General features: G+C 41.4%; 1 protein-coding gene across 2 annotated transcripts in view; it reads left to right on the top strand.

Moving 5' to 3' along the window:
• The window catches only part of SOX5 (SRY-box transcription factor 5), an 860,916-nt gene that overhangs the window by 543,738 nt on the left and 301,424 nt on the right, over positions 1 to 15,754 (top strand). For both annotated transcript variants that reach the window (XM_030214565.1, XM_030214564.1), the window contains exon 7: positions 1,445 to 1,513. In XM_030214565.1, the coding sequence (XP_030070425.1) occupies positions 1,445 to 1,513 (69 nt within the window). The remainder of the gene's footprint in view (positions 1 to 1,444; positions 1,514 to 15,754) is intronic.

Raw genomic sequence — 15,754 nt, 5'->3', positions numbered from 1 at the left:
GGATCCATAAGTACAAAAGAGTTCTCCAAAGCTGAGGTTGTGTAGTCAAGCTTTAAAAGAAAATCTGACCCTTTCATCTATGTTGTCCATGTTAAGTAGGACACCAGAACAACTTTTGTAGTGTGCTCTGTTGGGTATTGATCAGTGGAAGTTCCATCAGAAATCCACCTAGGCGGAGAGCTCTATGGTCCCATGGGAGTAAACAAATAAAGAGGAGGATAGTGGGAAAAGGACCACGGGCTCCAGAGACAAGAAAGACAATCTTGATGCTTGAGAAGATTTATTGATCAAAGAGTTGACACAATGCTGTGTTTTGGCCCAAAGGCCTGAATCAGGAGTCTTTTTAATGAATGGATCCTACATTTTGCTAATCAGATTTGAAGGCTCGCATTTTCTATAACAAAGGTCTTTTTCAAGACCAAAACACAGATTCAATTTGAAAAGCTTCACGTCAGAAGACTTTGAGACCCATTCATTAAAAAGACTCCTGATACAGGCCTTTAGGCTGAAACACAGCATTGTGTCGAGTCATTGCATAAATCTTCTCAAGCATCAAGATTGTCCTTCTTGTCTCTGGAGCCCGTGGATCTTTTTCCACTATCCTCCTTTTTATCTTTTTTTTGATCAGTGGATACATAAAGGGCAATTCTGTAAAGGATGTTCACTTTATGGAGGCATGCCTAAATCAAAATATGCATATGTATTATTCTATAAAGGGCATGCAGGAGGCATATAGAATAAATGTAGACGTGGAGTGATTGGTGTACGCTGTCACATGTGCGATTGTTCATGTATCTAACTTGTGTATTAACAAAGGAAAAAGCACAAAAGGGCCTCCAAAACTGGAACAATGATACAGTCTTTATTGAAAGTGGCTGAGGTATGTTTTCACTTTATCCTCATGTGGCATCCTCAGTATGGTCCACCAAACATTCATCATCATTTGATGTGTTTAAGTATTATTTTATTTTTTATACATATTTTTATATATCTCTTATTATTTGCATTTATACAATTTCTTGTATTTATTTTTATATGTTTATAAAATATGTTTTTTATTATTAGATTTTGTTTGATTGTAATATTGGATTTTGTATGTGTTCTAGACCCCTGAGGCAGGCGCTGGTGAGCACCGAAACACTGCCCCTGTTGTCACTTTCAATAAAAACTGTATCATTGTTCCCGTTCTGGAGGCCCTTTTGTGTTTTTTTTTTCTTTGTTGCTGTATTTTGTGTACTTTTGGACCCTCTCTTCCTTGCTGTCTAACTTGTGTATTGACATCATAGACATGGAGACACAGCAAAAATATCTATCAGCATGAGGCTACCAAAATTTGGTGGATCAGACACCCTCCTCCTGTGAAAAGTGCAATATATTTCACAGTTAGTAAATTAATGAAATAATTATATTTGTCATTGATTTCTAATGGGAAATTTCTTCACAGATTGCACGGCAACAGCAGCAGTTATTACAACAGCAACACAAAATCAACCTTCTTCAGCAACAGATCCAGGTCAGAGCTATTCTTAAACTTCTAAACCTCTTTGCTGACCTTAAGCATTAGGGAGTCAGTGGGGCTCTTGCACTAAAGAGTGGTACCCAAAGTGCCACATGGTAAGTGCAAAACCTGGAAATGCATATTTGTTAGTACACATCTGGTTTATTAGTGTACCTTAAAAACTTTAGCGCATGCCATATGAATTTAACATTCTCTATCCAACAAATTAATGAGTGCTTGTTTAGCAGTGTACATTAAAATGTGATAGGGCACTTAACACTTTTTGCATTAAAACAAACCTGTGAAATGAACAAAAAAAAACCCACTCAAAATTTCCAGACAAAAAATGAACCTAAAATGTACTGGAAATGTTTGTCCTGTGCACATCCCTAGCAAAGCTTGTGCACTGTTAGGAATGATCCCAGCATGTTCTCATAAAGTTATTGCACAGAAAAACTTTACCGGGCATTAAGTGTACTGACAGAACAGAAACACTTACCACCTCCTAAAATGAATTGCAAAGTCCACGTCCATCCCCTCCCCTCCCTTAACCTGCCCATTTTCCTCACCATAATAGGCTATGCAGTTAACATGTGAATTAATATGTGTTGCCATGCAATGGCTATCCTCTTAACACTTATTACATACTAATTTATGTGCTAGCTGCTTAGCACACTTCAGTAATTTTAGAGCAGGGGCTCTGAGCCCAGTCCTCAGGACAAATCCTGCCAGTTAGGTTTTCAGGATACCCACAATTAATACTGTATGAAATTAATTTCCATGCATTACATCTGTTGTATGCAAATCCATTGTATGCATATTAATTCTGCGAATCCTGAAAACGTGACTGGCTAGGTGTGTCCCGAGGATTAGGTTGAGAACCAGTTTGTAAGAGGAATGGAGTAAATGGGTAGATGCTTAGTCAATGATGTTAATTCCGTTAAATTATAAAATGGGTACAATGTTTACTTTGTTCAAATTATCAAGTATAAATTATTCATAAAATTGTTAGACTAGTAGGAATATGATGCGCATCAGCAATCAATAGAAAGGCGGTTTATATTTACAATCTTTGGGCTGTTTTACTGAAGTGTGGTCATTTTTATACTTACTGCACTTAGGGCTTCTTTTACAAAGCCGTGCCAACGATTCTCACGTGACAAATGAGAGGAAGTCCATAGAAACTGAATGGGCTTCCTCTCATTTTCCACAGAGGAATTGCTAGTGTGACTTTAAAAGCAACGATTAATGGAAAGGCTGTACCGCACTGAAAGGTTCTTAACCACACTTTATGATTATTCGTAATTAGCTCCTCTTGATGAGATAGTTAGCGCACCTGCACTAACTGCACTTATGAGAGTGTGCAGTAAGTAGCATGCATGAACAGCAGTGTGCAGTCCATACCATTCTTTGCCTGTAACCCACACAGTTCCCACCCCCAACATGGCATGTATTGTGTATCTTTACCATGAACACTTGTATCCAGTTGTTTTGGTAGAGCAGGAGAGTAACAAGAGTTCTCTTGCAGTGAGTCTATGCAGATGAGAGTTGTAGACAGTAGCTGCAACCTGATGCTTCCATATACTTCATAAAGAGGCTAGCATGAATTCAGCAGCTGCTCCCACTTCCCACTCCCCTTTCTCCTCCCCTGCATACATCCTCTCCCAATTCCCAACCAGTAAATGCCTCCTCCCAATGTTCTCTGCACCTAAGACCTCCGAATTACATCTCCTTGCTCACAAACTCCTCAGTGATACACTCCTAGTTTGAAGACTCCTCTTGCCCTAAGACCATCCCAATCATCAAAAGCAATCACACCCTCTCGTAGCACCTCCTCCTTGGCATACCTTTAGTAATCTCTGATGTCTAGTCAGGTTGGGACAGGAGCAATCCCCAGTTGCTCCTGCCACTTGCTGGGGCGCTGGGTTGAAAGTAGCACCAGCAACACCTAGTGATAGACTTTTGATACTATTTCAGTGGTCAAGCTGCCATATGAGGGGTTATATGCCAGTTTGAGCACTAGTGGTAGTACTGTAAAACTCTCACTAGGGGTGCTGACACAAGTTTGAACCTTGTGCCGGCAAGGAGAAAGAACTACTGAAGTACCCTCTTGCTCTGACCACACTAGACAGCAGGGATTACTAAAGGTAGGATTGGGGGGGCCTACATGAGGGTGGGGATGCTTTTGGTGATCTGGGGGGTCATCAGGGTAGTGAGGTTGTAATTGAGGGGTATTTGGGGGCATCAGGGGGAGGGAAGGGGGCAGCTCCTGATTTCAAACACCAGCCAGGAATTTCAGGCCTCAGCCTTTGTAGCCTGATGCTCCTGACTAGGAAAAACAACACCTCTTTGCTTGTATTTTGTTTTCAGGATTATCATAGCTTGCAATATTCACTGCAAGCTGCATTATTCACTTTACATGGTAATGAGGTGTTTTGCTTACCTTTTCATGCTTTCATTCTCTGTACTGTGTATTCTGTGGTAACTTATTTTAATATGTATGCCCTTTAAAATATGTTGTAGGGCAAATAACTTGCTTTAGGGCTGTAACACACCCTAATTAAGTACCCCCCCCCCCCCCAAATGACTAATTATTTATTTGATTGAGTTAGTTGGAAAAAATAGTGTGGATCAGCTCTTGTACTGTAATTTATTTAGTCATACTTATTGAAATTTTTTGATTAGGTTAGTTGTGCTGAATTTTTATATTCTGATTATATGATTTTATTGTAGTTTTTAATCATTTTTGTTAATTTTTATTTATCATATTTGTGAATTAAGTTAATATTTTTGAGGGGTTTTTTTTGTAATGCTAAACTTTTAGGGGCCCTTGTATTAAACCACGGTAGCCAAATTGGCCCTACTGCCAGGGTAGTGCAAGCCTGGCAGTACATCCAAAGTTGGCGCACGCAGTTCCCTGTGGTAGAAAATAATTTAAATATTTTCTACCTTGAGAGCATTCCCTGAGGTAATCGGCAGCGCAGCCACATTGCTGTGCACTACCCGATTACCACACAAGTTTCTGCTAGGTACTTGTGACTTGACATGGCCACTGTTGAAAATAGGATACTGGGCTAGATGGACCATTAGTCTGACCCAGTATTGCTACTCCTATGTTCTTATGTTCTCCTAAGTAGATGGCGGTAAGGGCTCAGGCAGTAAATAGCCATGTGCTAATTTTAATATTAGTACATGGCCATTTACTGCCTCATTTTTAAAAAGACCTTTTTCATGCCATGGTAAAAAGTGGCCCAGGAAATCAATTTCATATGCCAAAACTAGCGCAGGCCATTTTTTTACTGTGGCTTAGTAAACAGGGTTCCTTAATGATCACCACAATGTACAATACATGTTTTTCAAATACATTCTAAGTTTGTATCTGAGACAATTAAGCATTAGTTAGACTTCACAGCCCTCAGCTCTAACTACTAAATTATTCCTATGTTTCAGTTTTAGTCATGTTTCATTCAATATGGATAGAAACCTCTATTGTTACAGTATAAAATTGCTTGCCTCATTGACTTCAATAGAAATGAATGATTCAGTATCTAAAAACTAATTGAATGAAAGATTGTTCAGAAAATGAACTGAACTGAAATATTTTCCCTGATGTCTAGTATAAAGGGTTATCTTATGAAGCTCCAAAAGGATAAACTCAGGAGCAATATCAAAAATAATATCATAAAAAGTGTGAGGAATGTATGGAATACCCACTCAAAAGAAGTAATGGAGTGAACTAATGTGACATGTCATGAACCTTTGCTAAATTGTTCCACTGAAAATGTTTTCTATGTGTGCAGCATTGTATTATTCAGTCTTGTGAGGTATTGGAATGGTAACATTATTACTGCCTCCCCAAAGACCTCTTCTCCCCCGTATTTTGTACATTTGAGGCCTGATATTCAGTGCAATTTAAGTGGGCAGAAGAAGCTCCTGTCCATTTCAATCATGCTCAGGGGGCTGACCAATAATATTCAGTGGAATTTAACTAGGCAGTGCTGCTGAATATTGGCACTAACGGGCCCCTGCAGCCCAGTCTGGCATGGTGACAGTGGCGGTGTGGGCAGCAGCTCATTTGCTTCTACCCTTCACAGACCCCCTCGAAAGCTCCCCAAACCTCCCAACTCCCCTTACATCCCTCCCCCGATCCCCTCCTTACAGAGAGAATGCAAAATCTAGTTTGCTATTGTTTTCAATGGCATTTGCCATTGTGTTGGACAAACGAAGATGGCAGCAAGCTCCGCAGATTGGCTTCAGGCCATATAAAGGGCTACATAGGCTCATGTCATTTCCTGTTAATCCAAGCTCCATGGGCTGGCTTCCGCATAACTTCCAGGTAGCGGCCTGAAGTGCTATGATCTCCCCTCCCACCAACCCCTCCCCCCAAAGAACATTGTCATACCCCCCCAACTCTCCCAGAAAAGCATCTGCTCCCCAGATTCTATTCTTCCTTCCTCCTTCCCTCCCTGCCACTCCTAAAGAGCATCTGACCCCCCAATTCCAATGCCACTCCCTTCCTCCCACCCTTCTAGTAGAGCATTCCCCCCCCCCGCATCACCTATCTTCCTCCTATTCTCCCCTGACTCCTTCTGGATATTAACCCCTATGTGTATATTTCTGGAATTTAAGTACACACACTTATGCCAGCTCTATGGCAATAAGCCACTGAGTAGATAAATCTATACATTTGTGCCTGCTGAATTGAAGACCGAACCTAACTAACCTAATTGCAAACCTAACCTAACTACCTAAATACATAGTCAACTGAAAATACATATATTTAGTAGACTAACTACAGATCTTATTTTAGAAGCTCTATTCATGTTTTGAACATCTGAAAACCAGCATTTAGACATTCATATTGCATGGATGTCCAGATCCCAGTTTTATAAAGTCAGGATAGGGACGTCTAAAACTGTAGTATGTCCTTATGACAAGGGGTTATGGTCTAGTTTGTTTTAGATAGGGCTAAGGAGATGCCAAGATATGGACATCCAACTTTGGTTCCAGAAGGGAAAGGGACATCTATTTCCAAAGAGATGGATGATGTTATTTAAACCTGATAATTGATGCATCCAAGTTACAGAAAAGTGCTTGAGCAGTTGTCCATTGGAGGGATTAAGGCAAGTCATCTCCTTAATCCTTCAATGGTTTTAATCTCCCATCCTTCCCTGAATGTGAAACTAGCAAGGGATACCAGACTCTGTGACAGCTTCAGGAACTATGGATTTTCAGGGTACTAAAAACTTTTTTTTATTAACTTTTTTTTTAATTTAAAGACGTCTTTAACTTTTTAATAGATCTCTATGTAGGGTTGAGGAGTGGCCTAATGGTTAGTGCAGTGGACTGAGAATCAAGGGACTCAAGTTCAGATCCCACTTTAGCTCCTTGCAAATCTTTTTTTAAATTGTGAACCCTCCAGGGACAGAAAAATACCTATTGTACCTGAATGCATAAGAAACCTGCAAGCCTGAAAGCTACTGAAGTAGAGGCTGACAGAATTTTGGTTTCAGCTTTGGTGCCGAAACTGGCCTGAAATTTATGTTCAGCCTTGTTTCGGCCAAAAATGCTGGTGCATTTTTGGTGGAAACTGAAACTGAGCTGCACAGCCCATAGCCCCTATACCCAACTTTCTCCCTCTTCCCCTAACCAGAAAGAGCCCCTTCCTGGGCCTACCGTGCTGTTGTGGCTAGTGAGGGCAGGAGTGATCCTCACTTGCTCTGCCCATGCCATCTCCTGCATCAGAATGGCTTCTGGGACCTCCAACAGCCATCTCATGAGATAGCCATTAGAAATCGCAGCAGCCATTTTGAGATTGGGGCTGGCATGAGCAAGAATAATCCTGCAGTGGCTCTTGCCCATGCTGGCTCCAATCTCAAAATGTCTGCCACAACCTCCAGCAATCATCTGAAGAGATGACCACTGGAGGTTGCAAAAGCTATTTTGACATAGGCAACAGCCTGCCCCTACTAGCCACCAACAACATGGTAGACCTAGGAGGGGGGCTGCTCCCTATGGGTGGTTTTGGGAGAGGAACTGTTTCTGGTCAGGAAGGGAGGGAGTGGAGCTGTTTGGGGACCAGGATGGAGCTAGTTTCATTTTTGGCTTTGGTTTTGGCGAAAACCAAGTGGTCAGTTTCCACCGCAGATTCGGTTTTGGCTTAAACTGAAAAACCTGGTTTTAGTCAGGCTCTATATTGAAGTTATGTGCTTTCAGGAAAAGCAGGTATTTTCTGTCCCTGGAGGGCTCACAATTAAACAGAAAAAGAAATCACAAAGTTCTGAAGTATGATTTGAACCCAGGTGTCCAAGTTCTCAGCCCACTACTTTAACCATTAAGTTACTCCTCTGGTGGGCATGGATTTCTATGTGGCTATTTTATATTATAGATGTTCTATAAAGCCACTAAGATTCCCCTATCCCTTGTTTTGCTGCATTTGGTTTGAAAAATGCGTGTTCATGCTGGATGTCAGCAGCACATGGACATCCATTACTCATGCATTTTAGCACAGACTGTATATCAGCAGATCCTATTTGAAAATACATGAGAAATGGGTATCCGTATGTGACATACAGACTTGGATATCTATATTCTGAGCTGGACATTCTTTCTAAAATGTTTTCCCACACATATAGAGGTGCTGAATATAGATATTAATTTAAACACCGGTGCAAGTAACCACATTAAGACATTCATGGCTGCTGCTGAAAATTACCTCCATACTTTATTGGAAGTTTTGCAGAATGGCTTATAACAGGCCATAAACATAGCTGTTCTTCCTTTGTCTTTTTTGCTACCCTTGGTCCTGAAATCCGCCTGATTCCAGTGGTTAGCCTGCCAAGACATCTTACATTGCTCTAATATTTTAAAACTAGCTGACTTGTGAGATGAACAATTGAAATGAACCCTGTAGTGTTCTGTACATAATTTGTGAACAGTGAGAATTTATCTTGCCATATGATTTAAAAACCAAGCCTAGTACTTGCACAGACCATTAAAACAGTTTATTTTTTACTGTAACTATGTCTTGACAAAGGTTATTGAATCTGCTTTCAGAGCCATTCCTAATGGGCTGCTGGAAGAGGGACATTTTGTTCATACTCATCAGTCATCATGAGTCAGAAGCAGCTGTTTTCTGGCAACTTGTAAACATAAACATGCTGGATTCACTGATGCTAGCAATAAAATGTCCACAGCAACTTTTCCCATGATTTTGCAGCATTTCCCAAACAACTGATATTCTTGGTAGAAAGGGCGGACATTACACAATGTGGTACCCACAAGCGAGCCTTCTCTGGAGTAGCCTGCACACTGGAATACACTACCTGAAAGGCTCCACTTATCTCTATTTCAGGAAGCAGGTGAAAGCTTGGTTCTTCAAGCAGGCTTTTAATGGAAGAAGTAACTAACTTGTTAGTCTCACACACATACACAAGGAGTGACACAAGCTGCACATACTGCAGCAGGACATGTTTATCCACTCCTACCCTAGCTGATATAATATTTGACCATCTCTCTGACCTCATGTGCACCTTTCTTTAAATTAGTCACCTTATTTTCTAACTCCTCTTACTCTCTTACCTATCTATATGTTCCATCTTTGCTTATACCCTTTACTGTCAATTAAAATGTTCTATTATGTATTGTGTTGACATTGTAAATAGTATTCTATGCCATACTTTGCATTGTTATTTGAATATTTTTACTGCTGTAATTGCCTATTGCTCATGTTTGATTTATTCTTACTGTACACTGCCTTGAATGAATTCCTTCAAAAAGGCGGTACATAAATCCTAATAAAAAGTAAATAGCAGTTACATAGATCAGAAATTCAATATCGAAAAATTCAAATTGAGGAATTTTTGCCACCAAGTCAGTGAATTGGATAGGTTAATTTTCTGAGAAGTAGAAAAAGCACTCACAAGTCTAAACCCCTTAGCACAGATGGTCTTCCTGCTGAATTTTATAGGGTCTTTAGCAAGCAGTTGCTTCAAAATTCTTAGTCATTTCATGCATTCTCAAAAGCAATGATAGTTGTATTTCCTAAACCAAACAGAGACCCATTAGAACCAAAATATTACAGGCCAATATCTTTAATTAATGTGGTAACAAAACATTTATGCCAAAATGTTAGCTCGAAGACTTGATAAGGTTCTGGCCAACTTAATTCATTCAGAACAAACAGGTTTTATTTCACTGCTTTACTCCTTCCCCAGTACTCATTTTCTTGCTAATCTGCTCATGTTTGCCAAAACATAAACTATTGTGATGGCAGCAGTCTATTTTGGATTAGGAAAAAGCATTTAACTATGTTGAGTGGTCTTATATATTCAAATGTTGATATGGTTTAATTTGGTTTTGGAAACTGAATTATTTCCATGATACATAGGACAACATCATTTGAGTTACTGATATTATATGCTATTGAGTACTTATTAATATTTCAGTTTCAAGCACACAGAGGTAGCCCTATGAATGAGATGAATAACATTACTTGATAAATGGCTACACATATTGAAGTTATGTAGTGGGTGAAAGTGTGTTCCGAGAGTACCTTTCCTTTCCTTTCCTTTCCTTGCATCAGTTCATTGTTTGATTTTGTTGTTAGACTGGTGATTCACATTTAGTAGATCTCAGTGCCTATTGCTCAGACCCATTCTGTCTTCATGGGACTTAAACTAGTCCTTAATGTGCTGGACAGTCCATCCTTCATGCCCTTAAGGGCTGCCTTCTTGAAGGCTTTGACCTTGCAAATGTTATTCCTGTTGGCCATTGCCTAAGCTTGAAGGGTTTATGAATTATAGGTTTTGTCTTGTCAGGAACTGTACCTTTCCTTCTCAGAGGAGGAAGAGTGGTTTCAGAAATTCTATCCTATCTCCTGAAGGTGGTTTCCCCTTTTATTTAAATTAGGTGGTTAATCTGCTCTCCTTCCCGGGAGATCCTTTAGAATGTTCCCAGTGTTTCTCAAATTGGATGTCAGCTACTTACAAGAGGCTTTCCAGATTTTGATTGGTTGGTTAGTTGTTGTCTTTCAGAGACTGCACAAGGGACAAGTGACCTCATAATCCTTGATTGTGCATTGGATTAAGGCAGCCATTGATAGTGCCTACAGTTGTTGGTGGAAGCACATTCCACAAGTCCTAAAGGCTCATTCTACATGAGTACGGGAAACCTCCTGGGAGGTTCAAGCAGTTTCAGCAGAGGACATGAGCAGGGTGGCATCCTGTTCATTGTGGAGCTTGAAGTTATAGCCAGGGATGTTGCATCCCTTGGCAGTGCAGTGCTTCAAGAGGCTTTCTTTTTCACCTCCCAGTGAAGGATTGCTTGGGTACATCCCGTTTGTCTGGACTGGTGTGGCAGGGACAATAAGGAAGGTAAAATTTAGTCATACCTTTTAATTTCCTTTCCTTGAGTCTTGCCACACCAGTCCAGGATCCATCCTGGACTTTGACTCTAAAGAATTGTTTTGGTTCTCTGACACCTCTCTCTGTTTTTCCTGGTGTATATCATTTTTTGGCTAGTGTTTCAATTTGCTTCATGGAGTCTTGGGTGTGGTACAATAGACCTTGCCCTGCTTAGCAGCAGAATACTGAAGAATTCCAAGGTGCATCAGCCTATATGCCAGTGATGTCACTCTACCTCCATCTGCTGGTAGTAAAGTGATATAACTGCTTGTCTGGTCTGTTGTGGCAGGACTCAAGGGTATGAGTAAATTTTACCATTTATAATGGCATTCTAGGCAAGGTTGTTCCCTATTGCCCCTATTATTTGACCTTGCTTTAGAGCCTGTTGCATTAGCCATCAGACATCATTCCTTAATTCAGGCAATCTTTTCTCAAATACAGGAGAAGTAGCCTAGTGGTTAGTGCAACAGACTTTGATCTTGGGGAACTAAGTTCAGTTCCCACTGCAGCTCCTTGTGACTCTGGGCAAGTCACTTAACCCTCCATTACCCCAGGTACAAAATGGTATCTGTATAAAATATATAAACCGCTTTAATTGTAGCCACAGAAAGGCAGTATATCAAGTCCCATCCCATCCCCTTTCACAGCCTCCTTATATTTAGATGGCATCTTAGTTTACTTATCCAATATAATACATTTAGTTCTCCAACTTATGATACTCATCAATTTTTTTACCAGTATCTTAGGTTCTGAACTAAACTGGGAGAAATCAGAAATATTATCTTTGAATATGTTCTGCAGAAAATCTCACTGCTCCCAGTTTCCATTTCAGAGGGGTGCTTTTGATGTTAAGCATCTAGTGATACTAAAATCACTGCAAATAGTCCAAAATATTGCAGCAAGACTGATTGTCAAAAAATTGAAATATGAAAGAGCAACCCCACTGTCTGAAACACTACATTGGCTACCAGTCAAGGCAATGGCATTGGGAACCAGCAGGGACAGCACATGAACTGGTAAGAGCAGCATCGGGGGGGGAAGGGGGATCGTCTGAAAATAACAAGAAGCAGCATAAGGAGTGTCAAAGCAAATGCAAGGCGCAGATAAAGAAGGCCAAGAGGGATTACGAAAAAAAGATAGCATTAGAGGCAAAAAAACATAGTAAAAAATTTTTTCGGTATATTAAAAGCAGGAAGCCGGCAAAAGAATCGGTTGGGCCGCTGGATGACCGAGGGGTAAAAGGGGCGATCAAGGAAGACAAAGACGTAGCGGAGAGACTGAATGAATTCTTTCCTTCGGTCTTCACTGAGGAAGATTTGGGTGGGATACCGGTGTCGGAAATGGTATTTCAAGCGGACGAGTCGGAGAAACTTACTGACTTCACGGTAAACCTGGAGGACGTAATGGGGCAGTTCGGCAAACTGAAGAGTAGCAAATCTCCTGGACCGGATGGTATTCATCCTAGAGTACTGATAGAACTGAAAAATGAGCTTGTGGAGCTACTGCTAGTGATATGCAACTTATCCTTAAAATCGAGCGTGGTACCGGAAGATTGGAGGGTGGCCAATGTAACGCCCATTTTAAAAAAAGGCTCCAGGGGAGATCCGGGAAATTATAGACCGGTGAGTCTGACGTCAGTGCCGGGGAAAATGGTAGAGGCTATTATTAAAAACAAAATTACAGAGCACATCCGAGGACATGGATTACTGAGACCGAGTCAGCACGGCTTTTGTGTGGGGAAATCTTGCCTGACCAATTTACTTCAATTCTTTGAAGGAGTAAACAAACATGTGGACAAAGGGGAGCCGGTTGATATTGTGTATCTGGATTTTCAAAAGACGTTTGACAAGGTACCTCATGAAAGGCTACAGAGGAAATTGGAGGGTCATGGGATAGGAGGAAATGTCCTATTGTGGATTAAAAACTGGTTGAAGGATAGGAAACAGAGAGTGGGGTTAAATGGGCGGTATTCACAATGGAGAAGGGTAGTTAGTGGGGTTCCTCAGGGGTCTGTGCTAGGACCTCTGCTTTTTAATATATTTATAAATGATTTAGAGATGGGAGTAACTAGCGAGGTAATTAAATTTGCTGATGACACAAAGTTATTCAAAGTCGTTAACTCGCAACAGGATTGTGAAAAATTACAAGAGGACCTTACGAGACTGGGAGACTGGGCGGCTAAATGGCAGATGACGTTTAATGTGAGCAAGTGCAAGGTGATGCATGTGGGAAAAAAGAACCCGAATTATAGCTACGTCATGCAAGGTTCCACTTTAGGAGTTATGGACCAAGAAAGGGATCTGGGTGTCGTCGTCGATAACACACTGAAACCTTCTGCTCAGTGTGCTGCTGCGGCTAGGAAAGCGAATAGAATGTTGGGTATTATTAGGAAAGGTATGGAAAACAGGTGTGAGGAAGTTATAATGCCATTGTATCGCTCCATGGTGCGACCACACCTTGAGTATTGTGTTCAATTCTGGTCGCCGCATCTCAAGAAAGATATAGTAGAATTGGAAAAGGTGCAGCGAAGGGAGACTAAAATGATAGCGGGGATGGGACGACTTCCCTATGAAGAAAGACTAAGGAGGCTAGGGCTATTCAGCTTGGAGAAGAGACGGCTGAGGGGAGTGTTGATTTACACCCTATATGTGTGTAAACAAAGAAACTGACACCTGTTATAAAAAGAATAATCAAAAAATTTTTATTTTTATCAACTGTTCTCCGTCGAACAGAGGCATCTGGGGAACGCCCAGCTGGAAGCAAAGACTACTTATATTTTTATCAATAATACAGAAATATATATATTTGCTTAGCAGTAATACAGAGATATATGCTTGCTCAGCTTTGCTATTGCTTTGCTTAAGATACTTATTTTCTCTTCAGTTTAAATACACTTACAAACACACTGCACCCAATATGTGCACGTCATCCCTTTGAAGCTTGTTCTCACATTTCTTATCTACAAACACATTCTTTCTGTCCAGCAAAGACTGTCTCCCCTCCCCCTTATACAGCCTCTTGTCTCTGCTTTGTACCAGGCTGCTTCTCAACTCAAGGTTAATTCTATGACTCCCTTATTGCTTTCACAAGCCTGTGGACTCATATCTCGTTTGCCTTAATGCTTGCATTCCACTGACCATAGGAACTTCACACTGCTCAACAGTTTCTCATTATATTTCTGCAGCATGTTCATTATTATTAACAGGAGACATGATAGAGGTATATAAAATAATGAGTGGAGTGGAACAGGTGGATGTGAAGCGTCTGTTCACGCTTTCCAAAAATACTAGGACTAGGGGGCATGCGATTAACCTACAGTGTAGTAAATTTAAAACAAATCTGAAAAAATTTTTCTTCACCCAACGTGTAATTAAACTCTGGAATTCATTGCCGGAAAATGTGGTGAAGGCGGTAGCTTAGCAGAGTTTAAAAAGGGGTTGGAGCGGTTTCCTAAAGGACAAGTCCATAAACCGCTACTAAACGGACTTGGAAAAATCCAAAATCCCAGGAATAACATGTATAGAATGTTTGTACGTTTGGGAAGCTTGCCAGGTGCCCTTGGCCTGGATTGGCCGCTGTCGTGGGCAAGATGCTGGGCTCGATGGACCCTTGGTCTTTTCCCAGTATGGCATTACTTATGTACTTATGGCAAGAGCAGGAAGAGAAGAGAGGAGTGTCAGGATCAGTGGAGCAAAACAGCCTGCAAAAGAAGTGTCTCCAACCTTTGGTAAGGCTGCTTAAATTTACTTTCAAAGACCCTCTGGTTTGTTGTGTCTATGTGTGGGGGGAGGGGGGATCATGAGACTACTGGGTGGTGTGGGGTGGATCATGGGTGACTGCTAGGAGGGATGTGATGTGGGGTAAGGGTCGGGGGCCATAAGAGACTGCCATGTGGGATGGGGGATCATGAGAGACTACTGTGTGGGATGTATTGTGGGGTGAGGGGGGGGGGGCCATGGAGAGACTACTGTATGAGTGTGGGATGGAAATGAGGACTTGAAAATGGCTACTCCTATGGGTCCAGCATTTTTCTGTCTCACCAACTCCCTCTTTCTTTCCCATTCACTCTCTGTGGGTCCACAGAGTTTGTGGGTGGGAGGGACAGAGAAAGGCAGTGGGGGGGAGTTGAGCTAAAATAGATGCCAGACGTGTTTTGGAAGGTAGAGGAACCAGATTATTGGTGTTGAGGGAGAATGTGAGATGCTGACTTTCAGGTGGGACAGGGATATGGAGAAGAGATTGTTATGATTCTATTAGAATTCTGCTAGTCAGGCAGGGGAATGCTTGGAACCGCTCCTGATTGGTCCGTCAGGGGCTGAGCTTTGGTTACTCCAAATCTGATGATGCCTTCCTTTGCTTTGTTTGAGCTGTTAGCTCTGTGCTCGTGTGGAGTTGTTACTCCTTCCCTGGCTGCAGTTTTTATTGCTCTGTCTCTGTCTGCGTGTGTCTAATTACCTCTCTCCCTACACCTGGGGATCTCTGTTTAGCTCTGGTGCCCTGTGGTGAGTTACTTCTTGTCCTGTTCCAGGTTGTTTGTTTGCTTCCCTTCCTTCAGAGTTCCCTTCATGTTGTGTTTGTTTTTGCCTGTCAGGTCCTGCCCTTTGTTTCTCTCCATGGGGGTTGTTTGTTTGTTTTTCTTTATACTCCCAATTAACCGTTGTCTGCAGTATTCCCTGCCTCTAGTTTCTGTTTGTGTGCTGAACTGGGTTTAACCCTTTGTCTGCAGAGCTTCTCTGCCTCTGGCAGTTATCTGTTTATTGCAGTCTTCCGTTGGTGACTGTTTCAGTACATCCTTTACTGTATTATCTCCAGTGCTACTGAGCACAGTCCCTTTCTGTGCTAGTATGTGTGT

Source organism: Microcaecilia unicolor, chromosome 9 (genome assembly GCF_901765095.1).
Source record: "Microcaecilia unicolor chromosome 9, aMicUni1.1, whole genome shotgun sequence".
Taxonomy (NCBI): Eukaryota; Metazoa; Chordata; class Amphibia; order Gymnophiona; family Siphonopidae; genus Microcaecilia; species Microcaecilia unicolor.
Note: the sequence above shows the minus strand (reverse complement) of the source record. Positions and strands in the feature narration are given on the sequence as shown.